Below are 23316 nucleotides of genomic sequence, written 5' to 3'. Positions count from 1 at the left end.
TATTATGACATTAACGCTGAGCTGACACTTGAGAATTCAGAGATCTACTTCTCTATGAGTAATGCAGGGGATTTAAGTGAACACAAAACCACTACGTTCGTTTTCTTATTTCTCTCATATAATTTCAAGGGCACTGATGTTATTTTTCCATGTTCATTTCAAGTTGTCACACTCAGTATGTTTAACAAAATAACTTCTGTTGACTCTTAGAAAAAAGCATCTTCAAACCTACTCTACCTCTATTCATCATGGAGAGATAAATTCATCCATGACGGATGACAGAAGCTTGGGTCATTACCGGTTTAATGAGGGCATTTTCCATGATCCGAGGGAGTCCTGCAAAGTATACTTTGGTTTCCAGAAATCCATTTGTAGGCTTAAAAAGGCTTCCAGGTTTATTTATATTCATCACAGCTTCTTTAGCTATTTTAACACTAATACTATGTTCTAATTCTTCCACAGACACCTACAATTAAAAAGACAAAAATTAACATCCTAGCACTACTATATGTCATTTGAAACGCTGAGATTGAAAAATTCTGTTATTATTCCAATAAATTCTTTTCCAAAATAATCATTTTAATAAATTATTAATTTGTTACATCCCATTTGGAATGTCAAATTATGATAAATGTAATACAAATGTATTGAAGGCAGGCGCGGTGGCTCACGCCTGTAATCCCAGCACTTTGGGAGGCTCAAGCGAGAGGACTGCCTGAGTCCAAGAGTTCAAGACCAGCCTGGGCAACTAGGAGAGACTTCATCTCTATAATTAATCAAAAAAATTAGCTGGCTATGGTGACTCGCATATGGTGACTGAGTTTCAGCTACTTGGAAGTTTGAGGCAGGAAGACTGCCTGAGCCCAGTCGAGACTGCGGTGGCCATGATCGTGTCACTGCACTCCAGCCTGGGTGACAGAGTGAGACTCTGACACACACACAAAAAATATGTTTAAGGTGATAGTGCTTGATCACAAATTAAAGGCACAGCATATTTTAAAGTTAATCACTATAATTCTGCTACGCATGATGGCTCATGCCTGTAATCTCAGCACTTTGGGAGGTGTAGGCAAGATTTCCTGAGCCCAGGGGTTGAAGAGCAGCCTGGGCAACTTAGCAAGACCTCATCTTTACAATAAACTTAAAAAAATATTAGCCAGGTGTGTTGGCCCGCGCCTGTAGTTCCAGATACTTGGAAAGTTGAAGCAGAAGGATCACCTGAGCCTAGCAAGCTGGGGCTCCAGTACCTGTGACTGTGTCACTGCACTCCAGCCTGGGCAACAGAGTAAGACTCTGACTCAAAAAAAAAAAAAAAAAAAAAAAGAAGAAAAGGAAAGAAATCAATATAATTCTGTTAAATTTAAACATTCAATTAGATATCTTTCAATCCCAGTACGCTATAAAATTAATGGTTTTCAAAAGTGAGCCATTCTATCTTAGGAAAATTTTAAGTGTTCATATTTTGCTGCTGTTTAAAAAAGCATACGGGCCGGGCTCGATGGTTCAGCCTGTAATCCCAGCGCTTTGGGAGGCCGAGGTGAGTGGATTGCCTGAGCCCATGGGTTCGAGGTCCACCTGGGCAACTTGGCGAGACCGCATTTCTACAATAAATCAAAAAATTAGCCGGGCGTGGAGCACGTGCCTGTAGTTTCGGCTACTCGGAAGGCTGAGGCGGAAGGATCGCCGGAGCCCAGCAGGTCGAGGCTGCGGTGGCCGGGAGCGGCCACTGCACTCCAGTCTGGACGACAGAGTGAGACTCCAACTCAAACAAATAAAATAAAATAAAATAAAAGTAAGCATATGGAATCAATAATGCAAATAAGCTCTTACTATTAACTAAATCAGTACGTCCAGTATTGTGCTTATTGCACACAAGTTGTTTTCTTCCAAAATTAAAAAGTGACCGAGTACACAAGGAAGGACATACACAAAACTGGGATTTTCCAATTTTGGAAGTGTTTGGGTTTAAAAAAAATAATAATGGAAGTGGGAGCAAACTACACTAAAAGAATCCTCCCATTCAGACGGTTTGAAAAGCCATGGCTGCTATTGCTTCATGTGAAACTACCAGATTGACAATGCAAACTCCACTTACCAATCGATAACTGAAGCCCAACAATGGGCATAATACAGCATCAAGACCGAAAGGGAAAGTCTAGCCCGTAAAGTAAAATAGGTTTAGCAGCACAGATGTACAGTTGGTCAACACTCTGTCTGTAACATGGTCAAGCAGCAGCCCTGTACCCTGATGTCAACTCCCTCCTTCACAGACTTTCTCATCTTGGCCTTCTTGACCTATCTCTGGCTGACTTCTCTATCTCCAGTATAAAACCTCAGGGCTCAGGCACCAGACCCTTCCATCGAGTCATGCAAGTATTTGACATGAGACTCTCTGCCTCGCTCTAGGGCATTTGGAGAATTTGGAGTTGGCAAACACTCTTATTTGTCCCAGTGAGTCAGGGCCATGCTGGCACTGCAAGATGCACATGAACTAGTCATGCCCAGTAAGTAAGGGATGTTCGGCATCCTGGAAACCTTCTGAGCATCCCTGCTAGATATTCCTGTCGGGAATACTCATGCTTGTAATTATCTGATCAGGATCATCTTTAAAAATGCAAATTATTAACCCCTGTAAGAATGGCCATCATTAATAAAACAAACAACAGAGGCTGGCGAGGATGTGGAGCAAAAGGAACGCTTCGACACTGCTGGTGGGAATGCAAACTGGTACAACCTCTCTGGAAAACAGTGTGGCGATTTCTGAAAGAATTAGAAATTGACCTTCCATATGACCCAGCAATTCTCCTATTGGGAATATACCCGGAGGAACTCAAATTATTCTACCAAGAAGATACCTGCACACGTATGTTTGTTGCAGCTCTATTCATGATAGCAAAAACATGGAACCAACCGTGTTGCCCATCGAAGCTGGACTGGATAAAAAAAAAGTGTGGCACATGTATACAATGAATATTATGCAGCCATAAAGAAGGACAAACATATGGACTTTGCACCAACCTGGATGGATTTGGAGTAGATCATACTCAGTGATTTACCACAGAAACAAAGAACAGAGTTCCATATGTTCTCACTCATAAACGGATCTTGAACAATTATTATAATACTATAAGAAAGGGATTGGCAGTAGTGGAAAACTGTCAGAGGGAGGGTGGGATTAGCAGTTGAGGGAAACTGCTAAGGGAGGGAGGGACATACCTCATCAACAAGGGCACCGGCGTGATCAATGTTTGCATACCTAACCCCGAAGTGCACCCCCCATCTCTATAATAAAAATTAATTTTAAAAAATGCGAATTCTATCACATCACTTCTCAAAACCATTCAACTCTTCCGCTTGGCATAAAATCCAAGTCCTCACTGTGGTCCCCAAGGCCCTAGATGATCTTACTCCAGACGCCATTTCTGACCTCATTTTCGAGCTACGTTCTCGCTCTGTCACTCCACTGTATCTACACTGATCTTCTTGTTGTTCCTCAAACACATGATTTCCCTTGAGACTCCGTACTTGCTGTTCACACGGTGCAGATTCATCTTATATCCCCCGTATATTATTCACGACTTGTGTCCTCAGGTCTCGGCTGAGATCTAACCTCATCGGAGATGCTGTCCTGATTCTATATGCACCCTATTGTCATTCTCTAGGCCCTGCCTTGCCTGCTTTATCCTCATAGCATTAATATTAATAACTACCTGGCATATTCATTTTTTCATGCAGCGCTTGTTCACATCTCCCCACTAGAATGCAGGCTCCAGAAAGGCAGTGCCTTTGTTTTATTAGTTGTATCTTTATCACCTAGAATAAGGATTGGCACATAAAGTGCTTAATAAGTATTTTGTTGAGTGGATGATGACATAATTTCATATTTCAAACTAATATTAGGATAATGTTACATTGCATTAGTTCACAAAGCAGCAACACACCAGGCGTGGTGGCTCATGCCTGGAATCTCAGTCGTTTGGGAGGCTGAGGTCAGATGACTGCTTGGTCTCAGGAGTTTCAGACCAGCTTAGGCAACATAACAAGGAGCTGTCTCTACAAAAAATCAAAAAAATAGCCAGGAGTGGGAGTGTGTGCCTGAGTAGTCACAGTTACTTAGGAGGCTGAGGCAGAAAGATCGCCTGAGCCCAGAAGGTGAAGGCTGCTGTGAGCCATGATTGCACCCTGACTCAATTAAAAAAATTAATAAAGCAACAATAGTCACTTATCTGTGGAGTACTAAGCTGAAGAGTAAGGAAAGGCTGGGCATGGTGGCTCACACCTGTAATCTTAGCACTTTGGGAGGCGGAGGCTGAAAGACCACTGAGCCAAGGAGTTCAAAATCGGCCTGGGTACCATAGCGAGACCTCCTCTCTTCCAAAAATTAAAAACTTAGCCAAGTGTGGTGGTGCATGCCTGTAGTCCCAGCTACTCAGGAGGCTGAGGCAGAAGGATCGCCAGAGCCCAGGAGGTCGAGGCTGCAGTGAGTCATGACCGTGCCACTGTACTCCAGCCTGGGTGACAACAAAGTGAGACTCCGACTCAGTCAATCAATCAACAGCTGCTTATCTATGAGGTACTAAGCTCAAGAGCAAGAAAAATCTCTTGCTGGAGTTCTCGAACTTGGGCACCTAGTACTTTAAAAGTGCTCGCTAAAAGAGGATTGCTTGAGCCCAGGAATTTGAGACCAGCCTAGGTAACATAGCAACACTTCATCACTACAAAATATTTAAAAAGTGAGCCGTGTGTGATAGTAAGCGCCTGTATTCCCAGTTATTTGGGAGACTGAGGCAGGAGGATTGCCTGAGCCCAGGAGGTCCAGCTGTGATCTTGCCAACGCACTCCAGCCTGAGTGACAGAGTGAGACCTCAACTTAAAAAAAAAAGTGATTGTACCCCACAATTTCAAAATAAAAAATTTAAAAGTTAAAAAAAGGTGCTCACTAAAAGCTTATTGAATAAATGCGTGCAAAGGTGGATAATAAAGAAACAAAATAACTCAGCGATGACTTCACAACATGGCTTCTCAAGCCTAGTCTCTAGTTCCCGTGGGCATAGATGGTGTCCCTTTGGGGCACTGCGTTCTCAGGTGGAGATGATCTGTCAGCTACCCTCTACTGACAGCAGCAATGACTCTACTGCAGAAAAGACTTCTTTCCACTGTTTGTTGACCAACAGTAATCCCTTCTCCAAAAAAGAAGTCCCATTTTAATCAGGTTGATTAAAGTGCTGTACTCCATTATTAAAATAAAGGCTCTTTATAGGATTCAACCAAAATGCGAGTTTCTAAGCATGCTGATTGGTACCTGCTAGGGTATGCTGTTTGTTCAAAATTGATTACTTATCTATCTCCTTGTATTTAAAGTTGAATTCACTTTTTGGCTTTGTAATTACATGTATTTCTCTTCCATTTTAAAATTGTTGGTGTCAAGTGGGGAGCGGTTTCTGGATCAGTGATGTCTTTGCATAAACTGTTAGGCTCCTAATAATCCCTGATCTATAGGAGAGACATCATTGTCCATCAAATGACAGCCACTAAAAAAGGTAAAATGTGCCAGGTGCAGTGGCTCACGTCTGTAATCCCAGAACTTTGGGAGGCGGAGGCGAGAAGATTGCCTGAGCCCAGGGGTTCGCGACCAGCCTGGGCAACTTGGCAAGACCTCATCTCTACAATAAATCAAAAACTTAGCCGAGCGTTTTGTGGTGCACGCCTGTGGTTTTAGCTACTTGGAAGGATAAGGCGGAAGGATCGCCCGAGGCCAGCAGGTCGAGGCTGTGGTGTCCCTGAGCATGCTGCTGCATTCCAGCCAGGGCGACAGTGAGACTGAGACTCAAAAAGAAAAAAAAGTAAAACATCAAAGAAGAGTAGATCAAGCAAATAACTAAAAACAATTTTAGTTATGGTAAGTTTTAAATATGCTAAGTGAGGGAATTGATTCCGAGGCTGTTACAGGGATTTACAGTGTTTAGAATATACTTCATATACCATACTGCATCAAAGTGAGAAGATATTTAGAAAGTCAGCAGAACGTACCATATTCCATTGACCATTATTAATAACTTTGCCTCCAACTGTGATTTGACTTGTATACTCATTCTTGAGCTGAATTTCAATCTTTCCATCACGAAGAGCAATCAGGAACCAAGCTGAGTGATCGAGAGATTCTGCAAACAGTATAACACCTTCTGAATCATATGTCCGGAAATCAAATTCAGCTGAAAATCTAAAAAATAAACAGAGATCCTTCATAGTGAGAAAAAGGAAAAGGCTCAATGCATTATTTTTTTTTTCTAGTACTGGCAAACAGTAATACGTAGAAAGGGTCAGCTATTTATTTTTGTTCTCTGGAATTAATAAAAGGGCAGAATTAGACTGTTTATGTATGGTCTCTGGCTCCATGTGTGTTTAAAATCAAGTTATTGTATTTTCTTGCTTATTCGGAATCTTTTCCCCAAGGATGCTTTGGTAATTTTTCATCTTTTTTTGGCATACGTTTTGAAGGCATCTTTCGAATGCTGGAATTAATGCACATATACAAATATCAGGCATACTATATCTCTCCTGGAGCCTTTTGTACACTACCTAATCTGACATTAAGATGTGGTGGTGTTTTTTTTTCTGTATCCATAAGTGATTAATAAAAGATGTTACCATTTAATGATTGGTTTATCCATCAAGATGCGTATTTTTCTCATGATTTCACATATGTCAGGAAGGAATCACTCACAGAGACCTACAAGATAGTATCTGGATGACTGTAGACATAATTAAGCCTTCATGTGTGGCAAGAAAAATAAAAAACTTGAAAGTATGTCTGTGAGCTTGATTTCATTGTATAAATCACTGCAGGAGACTATGGAGAAGGAAAACTTAAAAGCTATTGTACAGGTTATTCATGTGTCTGAGGGTGTCTGAGCTTTGTTGCTAGACATATATGTAGCTATTACAGGGGAGAAAAAGCTTAGGGATGCCGGATTAAAAATAACATGTTGATTCAGTATTCTTAGAACACTGTAATGAGAAGCAGCATGAAAGTTTCAAGGGACCAGCAAATCAAAATAATTGAAAAAAGACAGACAGTAAAAAAAGAAAAATAGATGCATAACTATTAGTCACCTGAGTTAAGTTAAAATAAAGGTCACTTAGGTGACACAGTCAGGACTTCAGATAACTGCTAACTAAGGCGGGAAGAAATCCCACACTCTTATCCCAAAGTGTAGCAGTAATAGTCATAGAGTCACTGTTTGCAAAGGGGCAATGATCTCTCACAAGGGGAATTCAACTTTTCCATCTTTAGAATTCCAAGGAAATAGTCAAAAAAGGTAAAATGGGGAGTAAAGCATGTTGGAATGCACTGAACTCAGATTCTGTAGAAAAGAACCATTTTGCTTGGAACAAGGACAGCTATCCTCTTTCATAATTATCTGAGCATTTTGCTGGTGTGAGGCATGCATTACCTTGCCAAAATTCAAATCTGCATATGCTCTGGAGTTTCCAGAAGTTGATCCTATTATGGAGATAATTTCCTTCTCTTTGTAAAATTATGTTCAATTGGTATTTCAAAGAGTCCTGTTCTGCATATTTTGTTTCTGGAATACATCATCAGTACACTGATTCATTACACTGGGGAACAATTCATCCTTTTTCAGAATATTGTGAAGTGGGAAAAAAAATGAATTTGTTAACATTTGGGTAAGGGAATTATTTGATCATGGGAAACAGAGATAAAAGAATTTGCAAAAAAAAAAAAATCATTTGCTGTTCTTATGTTAGCTACACAGAAAATTTATAAAAATTCATCAAGCTGTACGTTTAAATATACATGTACATTTCTGTACATACATTATACTTCAGTTAAAGGTTTAAATTAAATGAATCATAAACACACTCTGGATAAAAATAATTATTTGGTCAATTCTGATTAAATGTTAGGGATCAAACTACTGTGAATGATCAGTGAGAAATGAATATACTCATCCCTAGGTATCCACAGGGCTTTGGTTCCAGGATGCGAGTCAATACTATCATCTACAGATGCTCAAATCCTTTACATAAAATGACACAATATTTGCATATAACCTGTGCACATTCTCTAGTATACTTTAAATCATCTCTAGAATACATACAATGCCTAATATAATGCAAATGCTATGTAAACAGTTATACTGTATTGCTTTTTATTTGCATTACTTTGCTCCGTTGTATTGTTTTATTTTTATTTTTTAATATAGTTTATCCGAGGTTTGGGTGAATCCATGGATGAGGAACCTCAGGACATGGCATTGTACTCCTTCCAGTATCTGAAGGTAACTGGGCATAGTAGCTCCTGCCTGTAATCCCAGCACTTTGGGAGGCGGAGGCGAGAGGACTGCCTGAGCCCAGGGGTTCGAGGCCAGCCTGGGCAACATGGTGAGAACCTGTCTCCACAATAAATCAAAAAAATTAGCTGGGTGTGGTGGCATACACCTGTGGTTCCAGCTACCTGGAAGGCTGAGCGAAAGGATCGCCTGAGCCTAGCAAGTCGAGGTTGTGTGGCTGTGAACATGCCACTGCACTCCAGCCTGGGTGACAGAGTGAGACACCTACTCAAAATAAATAAATAAGTGTCTGAAGGTATATTATAACTAACATTCTTTTCTCTCTCATTCTCATTATTTTCACAGCTAGACAGGGTTGTCTCCAGTCGACATCATTAGAAGATTTGCTCTGAGATGTTAGCTGGGAAAACCAGGTATTGGGGGGAAATGGAAGGTTGCATTCACACAACTGTATAAGTAAACCTCAATATAACTTTCAATGCTCTTCAATAATAAGATGTCTATGAATTGAGTTGAATTATTTAATGAATGATCACTCATGTAGACAATGCATACTTATTTAATTAAAATATTTTAAAATTTGGACTGCATAATAAGTCTCAAATATTTTTTCCTTCCCGTATTCTAACAATATTACAATTTCTTTCTTCTACTTCCAACAATGTGTGATTCTAAGAAATGCTGATAACTAAACTAGAACCATGACTCAAAATCATAGTGAGTACTCCCTTCCTAAAGCCAATCTAACCACAGAGATGACAAAGTATTCAGTCGACTAAAATTATGCAATGTATGTCTTCAAAATACCACTTAAGCAACCTTGTAAATTTTCCTTAATAATTTGGAATATAATGATAGTCTAAAAGCCAGGTGTGATGGCTCAGGCCTGTAATCCCAGCACTTTGAGAGACAGAGCTGAGAGGACTGCCTGAGTCAGGGGTTTAAGATCAGTCTGGGCAACATGGCGAGACCTCATCTCTACAATAAATTAAAAAATTAGCCGAGTGTGGTGGTGCACGCCTGTGATTCCAGCTACTTGGAAGGCTGAAGAGGAAGGATTTCCTGAGCCCAGCAGACCGAGGCTGCGGTGGCCGTGAGCATGCCACTGCACTCAAGCCTGGGCGACAGAGTGAGACTCTGAATCAAAAAAATAAATAAAATGAAAGCAATACAATAAACATTTTTTATTACTTAGTTTTCATAACAGGGATGAAGAACAATAAAACTTCACAAGTACCTTAAATCTACTTCCCCAGCTTTGTAAATAAGTATTTACTACAAAAGAATGATAAAATGAGGTAAAATGATAATTGAGAAGATCAGCCTAGAATGACCCCAAAAGTTTTGAGCATGAAAATTACATGTGTGAAGGAGCAAATTAACTTTAGAGTCCCCCATGACATGTGATGGTAGCATACAAATAATCTAATTGGGAATACAGTTTTATACATTTCAAACCTTTTCAGTCAATTTTTTTTCTGCTTTTACCCACTTAACATCTAGAAATGATCGCTGGTGTTGTTCCTCACCTGGTAATTTCAGGCAAACGAAATTTTAAATATAAAACGACTCCTGCAAAGTGCTCTGCCAAGTAAAGTAACTCATAATTTTTGTCCTGGTTCAAAGGAAGGCACACTGGAACAATCTGGAAAGAAACACGAAACAAACCAACACAATGAATTCGTTATTGCTTGGTGTTTGTGTCAGATTGCTCTTTCTTTATCAGGTTCCTATTATATTTTCTGTGATACACTAAAATAAATTAAGAATACCTTTAGTAATAATAAAGTAACATCTTCCACTTCCTTGTATGGTCAAACAGCAAAACCTCCAAGAATATATGTGTTTTTAAGTCTCACTCCCCTGGGCATAGCGGCTTTCACCTATCACCCCAGAACTTTGGAAGGTGAATGTAAGAGGACTGTCTGAGTCCAGGGGTCTGAGACCAGCCTGGGCAAGTTGACGAGACCTCATCTCTACAATAAATCAAAAAGAAAGACAGAGAGAGAGAGAGAGAAAGAGAGAGAGAGAGAAAGAGAGAAAGAGAAGAAAGAGAGAAAAAGAAGAAAGAAAGAAAGAAAGAAAGAAAGAAAGAAAGAAAGAAAGAAAGAAAGAAAGAAAGAAAGAAAGAGGATTGTGAGTCCAGGGGTTCGAGACCAGCCTGGGCAACATGGTGAGACCTCATCTCTACAATAAATCAAGAAAAATTAGTCGGGCATGTTAGCACATGCCTGTAGTTACAACTACTTGTAAGGAAGAAGCAGAAGGATCGCCTGAGCCCAGAGGTTGAGGCTGCGATAGCAACGACCATGCCACTGCACTCCAGCCTGGGCAACAGAGCGAAATTCTGACTCAAAAAATAATAATAATAAAGTTTGGTGGACATGGTGATACATGCCTATAGTTCCAGCTACTTGGAAGGCTGAGATAGAAGGATCACCTGAGCCCAGCAAGTCGAGGCTACAGTGGCCATGAGCATGCCACTGCACTCCAGACTGAGTGACAGAATGAGACTCAAAATAGATAAATAAAATAAAATAAATAAACCAAATAAAGTCTCACTCAATGCGTGTGGCTTAAGATTTATCTCAGTCCTAAACACAATCTTTTTCTTCAAGTACCAACATGTATTTTTTATATTGTCAGGTGTGATACATTCCATGAATTATGTCTGAAAATTATTTTTATTTGGAGTCGAAAATAGGTGGAAGAACGAATGAACTAATAAGCAACATCTCATTCATTCACTCATTCATTCATTAAACAAAAATTTTCTGAGCAAGAATGGGTAATCGAGATAGTAAAGGGAATACTAGAAAACACGGAGGAGATAAATAGAAGATATCAAAGTCTCCAAGAAATTGACAAGAAAGTGATTTAGAGTCATAATATGGTATCAAGTATTTTTTTTCCTAAGAGTGAAACCAAAAATTAAAATGGAAAGTTTTTAAGGGATAAGTTCTTGGAAACCTACAGAGATACTTTGAAAGGAATTGTGTACATAGCACTGTATTAAATATATAGGCCCAGGAATAACATTTCATTTCCTCTTAGAACTTTAATAAATCGATTCAGATGGTGATATGTTACTACAACACATACTGAACTAATAAAGGGCTAAATTACAAAACAAACATTCACACAGCATGGCATTTCAATTAAGTAGCACCAAAGTTACTATACATGCCAACTAGTCTACTTTATCCTCCTTTACCAAGTAGGTGACATAATATTGAGTGTTACCCTTTCTTGGACTTACACACCTTTGTCTGGGTGACAGATATAGACTTATGTGTATACATGTAGCTAAATCATCATTTAGAACATTTTTCTGGTCTGCCTCATATTCATATATAATTTCATATCCACTTATTAAAAAAAAAAAGAGATGCAGGCCAGACACGATGGCTCAAGCCTGTAATCCCAGCATTTTGGGAGGCCGAAGAAAGAGGATTGCCTGAGCTCAGGGGTTCAAGACCAGCCTGGGCAACTTGGTGATACCTCGTCTCTACAATAAATCAAAAAATAAGCTGGGCAGGGTAGTGCGAGCCTTTAGTTCCGGCTACTTGGAAGGCTGAGGCAGAAGGATTGCCTGAGCCCAGGAGGTTGAGGTTGTGGTGGCTGTAAGCTTGCCACTGCACTTTAACCTGGGCAGCAGAGTGAGACTCTGACTCGAAAAAAAAAAAAAAGATGCAAGAATTGAAAAGATCACCAAAAGCGATTCTTATTTAGGAAAAAAAAAAAGAGAGAGAGAGAGCTTCAGATGTAGACATTTATTTCATGAAGGGAAAAAGTAGGACCTACATCCAACATTCAATTTCTGGATCAATTATACAGTAAATCTTAGTAACTAAAAGCAAGTCTGAGAGACACAAATTAACAAAATCAACATCTCTGAATTTTGATATACTTAAACTCCACTAAGTTGTAGTCTGACAAAGCTATTTCCATCTGAAAGTTTATGAGCATTTTTACAAGTACTAACATGACTAAGGCGTGATCAAATTTGTCAGAGTAGAATACAGGAAAGTAGACACTGGAAAAGGTTTTCACTAAAGTTCTGTGGAGAATTTTTTTTCAAAAAGGAGTATTAACCTCAGCTTTTCTTGGTTTCTTAAGTGAGCAATACACTTTGCATTTTACCAGTGTACAGGCTACAGGTGAGTACGCTCTAAACTATCACTCTGCAGCCTTTTTTTAAAAAAAAAACCAGTCACTAATTATCCAATGTTATGACTCACATGACCATAATTAGTAAATAGATCATGACTCATAGCTTACTTATAACTACAGTAATTGTTGTAGAACATCTGTATTTTCCTAACTTACTTCATCTATGTTAAAGTAAGCACCTGGCACCAGGCGCAGTGGCTCACACTTCTAATTGGGAGGCGGAGGCAAGAGGATTGCCTGAGCCCAGAGGTTCAAGACTAGCCTGGAGAACTTGACGAGATCTCGTGTCTACAACATATCAAAAAATTGGCCGGGCACGATGGCTCACGCCTGTAATCCCAGCACTTTGGGAGGTAGAGGCAAGAGGATTGCCTGGGTCCAGGGGCTCGAGACCATCCTGGGCAACTTGGCAAGACCTCGTCTCTACAATAAATCAAAAAATTAGCCAGGTGTGGTGGTGCATGCCTGTAGTTCCAGCTACTTGAAAGGCTGAGGCAAAAGGATCACCCGAGCCCAGCAGGTTGAGGCCGAGGTGGCCGTGAGCATATCACTGCACTCCCACCTGGGCGACAGAGTAAGACTATGACTCAAAAAATAAAAAATAAAAATAAAAACAAAAGTACCTGGATCTCTCATTTTAGAAAAGAGACGAGAAATTTAGCATTGTAAAATGTTTACCTCACAACTCTTCTGATCTGGTGCAAGTTTGAACCCTTTCTTCCCATCACAGTAACAAGAGTAACCTCCAGGGTAATTGACACAAAGTTGAGCACACATGTTCTCTGAACACTCGTCTATATCTGGGAGGGAAAAACAAACAAACAAACAAACAAACAAACAAACTTTAGCAACTTCCAAATGTGCAATCTAATAGGCAGAGGGATATTCTGATGTTAATGAGATAATCCATGATAATAGATCCTTAGGGAAAGAAATTCCTGTGGCATGAAGTCACGTTTAAACACTTGACATGGAAATTTAAGTGAGTTACGAGTGCGATTTTTATTTATGTACACACTTGAAGCAACAAATTTAATTTATAACTTTCCATGATGAATAATAAAAGTATGACAATTAGGGTCATTTTTGATTTTTAATTTGAAGAAAAAAAAGCTTGAGTCTCAACTTAACTGTCATGTCTGATTATTTGAATTCCATTGAGATTAGCTCCTAATTCATTGCTTCGAAGAAAAGAAAAATGAATAAACAGGAAGAGGAACGGTGAGGGAGGGGAAAGACGGAAAGAAAAGAAGAAAAGAAAGGAAAAGGTAGGGAAGGGAAGAGTCCTTTGAGGTTAATATGACAATATCAAGAACATTTGACTTCTCATAATGCAATCATTAATGGTGGCAGTAAATTCAAGAACATATCTTTATTTTATTTTTCTTCTTTTTGAGTCAGAGTCTCACTCTATCACCCAGGCTGGAGTGCAGTGACACGCTCACAGCCACCACAGCCTGAACCTGCTGGACTCAGGAGATCCTTCCGCTTCAGCCTTCCAAGTAGCTGGAACTGCAGGCACACACCACCATGCCCAGCTAATTTTTTTGATTTATTGTAGAGACAAGGTCTCACCACGTCACCCAGGCTGGTCTCGAACCCCTGGACTTAGGCAATACTCTCACCTTCACCTCCCAAAGTGTTGGGATTACAGGCGTGAGTCTCTGTGCCCAGTCATATCTTTATTTCTTAATATACCTTTATTAAAAAAAAAACCTCATTGTGATATGATCTCCGATATTATCCATGTCCTCACTCCATATTTTTCTTGAAAGTTTGTAATATCATGTTTAAGTTAAAGTCCCCTTCAGAGCTACATTTTGGCATTTTAATTGGGTGTACCCTGTGATCTTTAAAAAATTCCAAATTCATAAATGCTATTATTGAATATGTTCTCATAAAAGGATTTAAAATAGATCCCCCAAATTAGTGATTGTTCAGTCGCATTAAAATTGCATGATATATGATTAAAATTAGATAAACATATAGTCATATGTCTTTTTTAAAAAATCTGTCATTCAGTGAATAAAACTGCAATATAGATGATGAAGTCTGCTAACGATAAATCGTCAAATGTCTAGGGATCACCACAGTAATTTCTGTCTGAAGTGGTGGGAGAGTAGAAATGGTATGTGTGGCTTGGAGAGGATATTTTTGGTGTGTGCACAAGAAGGTAAAACATCACAATCTCAAAAGGAACATTTATACTTGAACAAAACCTAGTCTAAAATGATTATTCATTTAGGCAACTTCATCAAGAAGAAAAGTAGATTAGCAGTTGCTGGAGGTTACCTCTAACAAGGTAACTAATAAGAGGAAATTCTCATTGCTTAATGGTTACAGAGTTTCTATTTGGGGCGATAAAAGATTTCAGAAATAAACGACAACGATAGCTGCACAATAGTGTAGGAGGAATTAATGGCACAGAATTTGACATTTAAAAATGGTTAAGGCCAGGTGTCATGGCTCATGCCTGTAAGCCCAGCACTTTAGGAGGCTGAGGACAAAAGGTTGCTTCAGCCCAGGAGCTCGTGAACAGCCTAGGCAACATAACAAGACCTTGTCTCTACAAAAATAATAATAAAAAAAATTAGCCAGGTGTGGTGATACATGCCTGCAGTCCCAGCCACTTGGGAGGCTGAGGCAGAAGGATCACTTGAGCCCAAGACATTGAGGCTGTGGTAAGCCATGGGTGTAGTAAGCCATGTGTGGCAGAGTGAGACCCTGACTCGAAAAAAAAAGGGTACATTAAAACTATATTTGTACCCCTAAATCTATTTTTTAGAGTGTACATTATATATTATACCTGTTTTGCCACAATAGAAAAATTATTATTGATTGAGGTTTAGCCATGACATTAAATCCATCGTGAAATTTTTAAAAATTTGAACGAGGGTGTGAGATCATTTGTGCATATTATTATAAACAAACAAACAACTCAAATATGATTTGAGCCACCCAAGGCACACGGGACCCCACTATAGCCAAATCAAGTAACAGTACTCCAAAAGGCTATCCCAAATCCACAGGCACTGACTTTACTGAACAATACTTCCAGATTTCTAGAGTGCCGTTATCATTTGGTTATCATGAGATAATACAACAGTGTCATTGCCCGTGTTAGAATAAATGACATATGCACAGAAGATCACTGGAAAGCTTGGACTAAAGTTTTTAACCATGCGCAATGGTTTTTGATTTTGGGGTTTTTTTGTTTTTGTTTGTTTTTTGATCCAGAGTCTCCGTCTCCCAGACTTGAGTGCAGTGGTGTAATCACGGCTTCCACAGCCTTGACCTCCTGGGCTCAGACGATTATTCTACCTCTGCCCTCCAAGTAGCTGGAACTACAGGCACGTGCCACCACGAACCCCTGGACTCAGGAAATTCTTTTGCTTTGGCCTCCCAAAGTGCTAGGATTATAGGCATTAGCCATCTCGCCTGACTAATTCAGATAATTTTTAAGCTTGTGTCTTTCTTTTGTACGAATGTGTTTTTCCTTCCAAGCTGAAATTCTCATTATGTGTGTGAATATTATGAAAATATGTTTATCTTGCTTTTATCACACATGGAGGTTGCCAACTCATATACAGTTTTTAAAGCAGGGGTGCCCAACCTCCTGGCCGTGGATCAGGACTGGTAAGTTGCCTGTTAGGAGCTGGGCCCCATGGCAAGAGGTAAGCAGCCGGCGAGCGGAGCTCTGTCTTCTGTCACAACAGTAGCGGCATTAGATTATCACAGAGTGTGAGCACTATTGTGACTTGAGCATGCAAGGGATCTGGGTTGAGTGCTCCTTATGAGAATCTAATGCCTGAGGATCCCCCCTCTTCCTTCCTTCTCCCTCCCCATGGAAAAACTGTCTTCCACAAAACGAGTCTCTGATGCCAGGAACGTTAGGGACCACTGGCTTAAAGGGCCAATCGGAGTGCATAATGAAACCTAAACAGCATGTGTCTTGCATACTTTTACTCTGGCAGGAAGCCAACGATTACCCAATTGAAAATGCTAGCTATATCAAGAATTAAAAAACCTGATTGCCAATGTCAAACAAAGCAAAACTTATGTATTTATTTATTTATTGAGTTGGAATCTCACTCTGTCGCCCAGGCTGGAGTGCAGTGGCACGCTCACAGTCACTGCAGCCTCGACCTGCTGGTCTCAGGCAATCTTTCCACATCAGCCTTCCAAGTAGAAGGAACTACAGGCAATGCGCCATCACGCCTGGCTAATTTTTCTTGGTTTATTGTAGAGCTGAGGTCTTGCCGGATTGCCCAGGCTGGTCCCGAACCCGTGGGCTCAGGCAATTCTCTCACCTCGGCCTCCTAAAGTGCTGAGGTTATAGACATGAGCCACCACGCCTGGTCAAAGCTAAACTTTTAAGTATCAACTCAGGGTTGCAACCCACCCTCTCCACCACCAACAATGACACCTCCAGCATTCTACCTTCGCAAGACTTTGATTTGGGATTGTATCTGTAGCCTTCAGGGCATTCACATTCAAAGTCTCCTGGGATGTTCTTGCACACAGCTGTGCCACAGATGCTTGGCTTCACAGAGCATTCATCCAGATCTATAAATGAAATCAATATATTAAAAAAACTTTTCCCCTCATACCTGCAGACACAGGCAAAGAACCTTGAATCGTGTTCCCTGGATCTAATTTAATACTGTGATAAGACAACAAATTGGCTTTGGAACAAAAATATTAAATCTATCATCATACTGTAGTTCACTAAATATGATTTATTTATACAAATGCATTGGGAATTTGTTTGATGTTTGCCACCCTCCTTTCTAGTTATTTGAAAGGAGAGGGCTTTAGTTATTTTCTTATCTGCCAGGTTATAGTATGAAAATAAATGAAAGAGATTCAACCATATTCTTCAAATGCATATGTAAATATATGCTTCTGAAATATGCTCTTGAAAATAAAATTCTACTTCATATCACCACAAATATTTTTTTTAAATGAGATGGCTCATCTGTTTTACCTTGTTCCTTTGGAAATGGACAAATATCTAATCTGTACACTATAATGGTTGCCTATTCAATTGTGACTCAAATTTAAAATGAGATTAAGTTCTCAGAGTACTTAGACATCTGTAGTTATTCCAATATTAATTTAGTGCTAAATTAATATTCCAGAAATTTCAGATGCATTTATTACATTGCATAATGAAGTAAGAGATACAATTTTGATTGTAACTAGTTACCAGATAAGCACCTGTGAAGAAAATAAAGCAAGAGACAGAAAGGGTTCAATGGAGATGGAATTATTAGTGAACTTTTCTCATCTGTACTCTCTGGAGAAACACAAATTCAGAACGGAAATGGAAAGCACATTTTCTTTTCTTTTCTTCTTCTTCTTTTTTTTTTTTTTTTTTGAGTTGGAGTCTCACTCTGTTGCCTAGGCTGGAGTGTAGTGGCACACTCACGGCCACTCCAGCCTCGACCTGCTGGGCTCCGGCGATCCTTCCTCCTCAGCCTTCCAAGTAGCTGGAACTACAGGCGTGTGCTACCACACCTGGCTAATTTTTTGGATGTATTGTAAAGATGAGGTCTCAGCAAGTTGCCCGCACTGGTCTCGAACCCATGGATTCAGGCAATCCACTCGCCTCGGCCTCCCAAAGTGCTGGGATTACAGGCTGAGCCACTGAGTCCGGCCAGGAAAGCATATTTTCTATCCTAAAAAGTTAAAGCTTTTTTCCACAGACTAACTGCCAACATTTCAGATATCACTCAATTTAAAATAACTTGCACAAAAATAATGGAATCAGTTCCCTTGTGGGAACTTTTCTTTCTCTTGACTATATCAATGTCAATATCCAATGTCAATAATATGTGATATTATACTATAATTTCATAACACATTACCATTAAGGAAAATTGGGTAGAGGGCATATGGGCTCTCTCTGTAATCTTTCTCACAACTTTGTGTGAGTCTTTAGTTAATTAAAAATAAAATATTTAATTTTCTAAAAAGATCTATAAAATCCATATTTTTTAAATAAAGTAAAAACATATGACTAAAATCCTTTGGTTTCAGGCATATTGCAGGGAATTATTTAGATCATATGAGTTTAGGTTACAGTACATTGATTTTATGACTCTACACTGACATCTAATGTCTGAGGAAAAGCTGTATTCTTGCCTTCATAGACCAGTCCTGACAACTTGATCCCAAGCATATCCACATCTTGGCAAGGGTCCCATTGCAATAGTGTTTTACATATTCTTCTGTTTTGTACTCTAACTCTTAAGTATCATGGATAAAGGACTATGCAAATGGAGAATATAAAAACAAACGTTCTGGTCGTCAGAAATATTTTTATATATAAGAGAATGTTTTGTTGTCATTTATACATATGTGCATGTAATAACTCAGTGAATAAGAATAAAATATTTTTTAATTTAAAAAAGTCACAAATTATTTAGACAGACTCTTCAAGTGTTTGAATAAAGATGTGTGAATGGGTGTTATTTGTGTAGGGGGTGCATATAGTACCCAGAATTACAATGGTTTTCCATAACTGGTGTTCTAATGATGCCATTACTCTAATTATTCTAAATATCTGCACTCAAACAGACCTTCAAATAGGCAGATGAGAAAGACATATGGTCACACATTGGATACTTGTTTAGAAGAAGTTGTTAGTTAATGCAGTTCAGTTTAGTGTCATTTAACTGCACTTTAAATTGTATTAAACTACATCATAGTAAACACTATTATACAGCAAGATACAAACCATTTGAATATGAATCCTATTTGGGGTTTTATTGAAACAAATATAAGTAAGGTGTTGAACAAGAAGTTTACATTCTGACTTCTTTCTTTTAACCTCTTAGCAAAACAAATGGTGGTGGACTTCTATGTTAACTGTATTCAGTTTCTAAAAGCAAGATTTAACTCCAGGTTGGGAAATTTTGTTTTTAGTTATTCACACACACAGCATGAATATTAAAAGATTTAGTTACAGCAAGTAAAACAGTCAGGCAGAAGGGACAGTGTACAGGGACAGAGAAGAAAAAAAAGGCAAGATTTGGGATAGGGAAACAAAGAAATATGCTAATAAAATGACTTGTTAGAAAGTTAAACTGAGAGATATTACTTAAGTTTGAAGAAAATAAGGCAGAGCTATAAGCGATGATGTGATCTTAAGTGTGTAAGGAAAAAGAAAACCAGATCTTCTTTATCTTTCCCAAACTAAAACAGGAAACAAGGTGCAAGATGAAGGTTTTAGATTAGAAATCAGAAAGATATTTCTGAAAAGGAAAAATCAAATACAACAGAAAAGGTTATTAAGGATGTGGCATATTTCTTTGTATAGCTACTTATATTACTGAATAAAGATAAAGAAAAGAAAGGAATGAAACAATAAAATAGATTCTGCAAAGAAAAAAAAGAAATAATATGCTAGTGTCTGAAAACAAAGGATGAACAATAATTTTGCAAAGTCTGTAGAATGTAAAGACCTACATTGAAACCTCACTTTGTAATGAAATTCTTTACTGGAACACACACACAATAAGAAAACAACAATAAAATATCCTTGTTCTCAGTACTGTAAACTAAGAGGCAGCCCCACAATATCAAAAGTCTTCAATATGGATGAAAATGTGTGTTTACTGTAAGCAGTTACAACCAGAGAACTTTCCAAGAATTTCTTGGGGAAACTTCTTTAAATGAATTTTGTTCTCACATAATAAGTACCTCTTTATTCTATCTTTTTGCTCTTACCTTTGCAGTCTTTTTTATTTGAAAGCAAATAAAAACCACTTTTACAGGAACAGTGGTAACTTCCAGGTGTATTATCACAAATCTGACTGCAACCTCCATTTATATTTAAGGGATCTTTGCATTCATTGACATCTAAAAAGGGAAAAATAAGTTATTTTCTAAGTAATATAACCTTCAGAGAATTTTTCAGCAGGCAAATCCAGAAGAACCAGCAGGGTTTATTATACATACCAAATTCACACTTTTCTCCTTCCCAACCTGATTTACAAATGCAAGTAAAGGTCGCTTGGCCATCTTTGCAGATCAAATATCCATCTTCATTGCAGGGCAGAGGATTACACTGGTCTGGAATGGCTGAAGGAAATAGACATCTATTTAATTTTACTTCAGTTCATGATAAAATGCAATTATGCTCCTTTTTTTTTTAGTTGGAGTCTCACTCTGTCGCCCAGACTGGAGTTCAGTGGCCGCTCCCTGCCACCGCAGCCTCAACCTGCTGGTCTCCGGCATTCCGTCTCAGCCTTTCAAGTAGCTGGAATTACAGGCATGCGCTACCACGCCCGGCTGATTTTTTGATTTATTGTAGAGATGAGGTCTCGCTGCCCAGGCGGGTCTCGAACCCGCGGGCTCAGGCAATCCACTCACCTCAGCCTCCCAAAGGCGCGGGATTACAGGCTGAGCCACCGAGCCTGGCTTATGCTCCCTTTAATAAAAATTCTAGCTAGGCATACTGACTCATGCCTGTAATTCCAGCAATTTGGGAGGCAGAGGCAAGAGGATTGCCTCAATTCAGAGGTTTGAGACCAGTCTGGGCAACCAGGCAAGACCTCATCTTACAATAAATCAAAAAACTAGCTAGGCATGATGGTACACACCTGTAGTTCCAGCTAATTGGAAGGCTGAGGTGAAGGATCACCTGAACCCAGCTGGTCAAGGCTGCAGTGGCCCTAAGCGTGCCACTGCACTCCAGCCTGGGCAACAGAGTGAGACTCTGACAAAAAAATAAAAATAAAAATACACTGAGGTGAAAAGTAAATTATTCATGGCAGAAGAAGAATGAACTTGAAGACATAAAAACTATCCTAAATCACAGCCAGGCATGGTGGTTCATGCTTGTAATCTCAGCACTTTGGGTGGTTGAGGCAAGAAAACCACTTGAGCCCAGAGATTCTAGACCAGCCTGGGCAACATAAGACCTCATCTCTACAAAAAAAAAAAGGAAGGAAGAAAGAAAGAGGGAGGGAAGGAAGGAAGGAAGAAAGGAAGGAAGGAAGGAAGGAGAGAAGGAAGGAAGGAAGGAAGGAAGGAAGGAAGGAAGGAAGGAAGGAAGGAAGGAAGGAAGGAAAAGATTTGCCAGGCACACCGGTGCATGAATGCAGTCTCAGTTACTGGGAAGGCTGAGATGGAAAGGTCGCTTGTGCCCAAGAGGTTGAGGCTGTGATGAGCTGTGACTATGCTGACCATGCCACTGCACTCCAGGCTGGGTGACAGGTGAGTGCTTGACTCAAGTGAAAACAAACAAAAAAACTATTCTAAATCAAGAAAGAACCATTAAAAGAATCAATTAATAAATGCACAACCAAAGTATGAAAGACTTGTTGAATAATATGAAATGGCCTATATGTGTTACTGAAGTCTCAGCAAAAGAGAAGATGTAGTTAGAAAGAAAAAAACAATTTTTGAATCATAGTAAATGATTTTCCAAATTTGATGAAAACTATGATACTAGAGATCTAAGAAGTTCAGCAAACCTCAAGCAGAATAAAGAAAAAAAAAATCATTTCAAATGGAAGAAAACTAGTAACAAAGAAAAATAGCCCGTAACCCCGCAGCTTTGGGAGACTGAGGTGAGTGGATTGCCTGAGCCCACGGGTTCGAGACCCGCCTGGGCAGCGAGACCTCATCTCTACAATAAATCAAAAAATCAGCCGGGCATGTTAGCACACACCTGTAATTCGGCTACTCAGAAGGCTGAGGTGGAAGGATCGCTGGAGCCCAGCAGGCGAGGCTGCGGTGGCTGGGAGCGGCCACTGCACTCCAGTCTGGGCGACAGAGTGAGACTCCAACTCAAAAAAAAAAAAAAAAAAAAGAAAAAGAAATGCAGATAGAAAAAAATACAGTCCACATATATGGAATAAAAGCTAAGAAAGACAACAGATTTCTCACTAAAATCTATTCAGGCAAGTGGACAATAGAGTGATTACCTTTAAGGTACTAAAAGAACACCATCAACACGGAAGTCTTTACCCAATAAAAAAGATCTTCCAAAATCTATCTTCATTAAGCATGCACTATAAGAAATATTAAAGATAATTCTTCAGGCAGAAGGAAAATGTTGCCACACGGAAATTTTTATTTACACAGTGGAATATGGAATGCGAGAAATGATAAATACATGAGAAAATATAAACCAATATTTTATTATTTGTTAATCTATGTATTAATTAATGTGGAGTTTTTAATGTATAATATTAAAATGTGTGGCAGAGACAGCACAAAAAGTAGAAAGAGGAAATGAAATTTTATCATTGTAAGTTTCTTACACCAGGGGTCCCCAATCCCTGGGCCATGGACTGGTACTGGTCTGTGGCCTGTTAGGAACCAGGTCACAGAGCAGGAGATGAACAGCGGGTGATCAAGCGAAACTTCACCTGCATTTATGCCACTCCCGTCACCGGCATTACAGCCTGAGCTCTGTCTCCTGTTAGATCAGTGGCAGCATTAGATTCTCATAGGAGCACAAGCCCTAGTGAACTGTGCGTGCAAGGGATCTAGGTAGCATGCTCCTTATAAGAATCTAATGCCTGATGATCTGAGGTGGAGCTGAGACAGTGATGCTGGTGCTGGGGAGTGGGTGCAAATACAGATTAACATTGGCAATTAGGTTTGACGGCACATCCCTCACCCAGTCTGTGGAAAAATTGCCTTCCACGAAACTGATCCCTGATGCCAAAAGGTTGGGAACCACTGTCTTACACCATATGTACAGCATAATATTATCCAAGTGTAGATTATAAAAGTTAAAGATGTACAAAGATGTACATTGTAAACACTAAAGAAAAGAGCAAAAGAAGCTTAAAGGGTATAATTAATA

General features: G+C 39.3%; 1 protein-coding gene across 1 annotated transcript in view; it reads right to left on the bottom strand.

The window, feature by feature from the left end:
- PROS1 (protein S (alpha)) overlaps window positions 1–23316 on the bottom strand; it is a 100377-nt gene that overhangs the window by 14535 nt on the left and 62526 nt on the right. The window contains exons 5-11 of the mRNA XM_008061893.1: window positions 20454–20576; window positions 20223–20354; window positions 16929–17054; window positions 13167–13288; window positions 9845–9960; window positions 6031–6220; window positions 299–466 (exon numbers count right to left, since the gene is read on the bottom strand). Of these exons, the coding sequence (XP_008060084.1) occupies window positions 299–466; window positions 6031–6220; window positions 9845–9960; window positions 13167–13288; window positions 16929–17054; window positions 20223–20354; window positions 20454–20576 (977 nt within the window). The remainder of the gene's footprint in view (window positions 1–298; window positions 467–6030; window positions 6221–9844; window positions 9961–13166; window positions 13289–16928; window positions 17055–20222; window positions 20355–20453; window positions 20577–23316) is intronic.

The sequence above is a fragment of the Carlito syrichta genome, unplaced genomic scaffold, assembly GCF_000164805.1.
Source record: "Carlito syrichta isolate Samal-C Ts95f unplaced genomic scaffold, Tarsius_syrichta-2.0.1 Scaffold305637, whole genome shotgun sequence".
Classification (NCBI taxonomy): Eukaryota; Metazoa; Chordata; class Mammalia; order Primates; family Tarsiidae; genus Carlito; species Carlito syrichta.
Note: the sequence above shows the minus strand (reverse complement) of the source record. Positions and strands in the feature narration are given on the sequence as shown.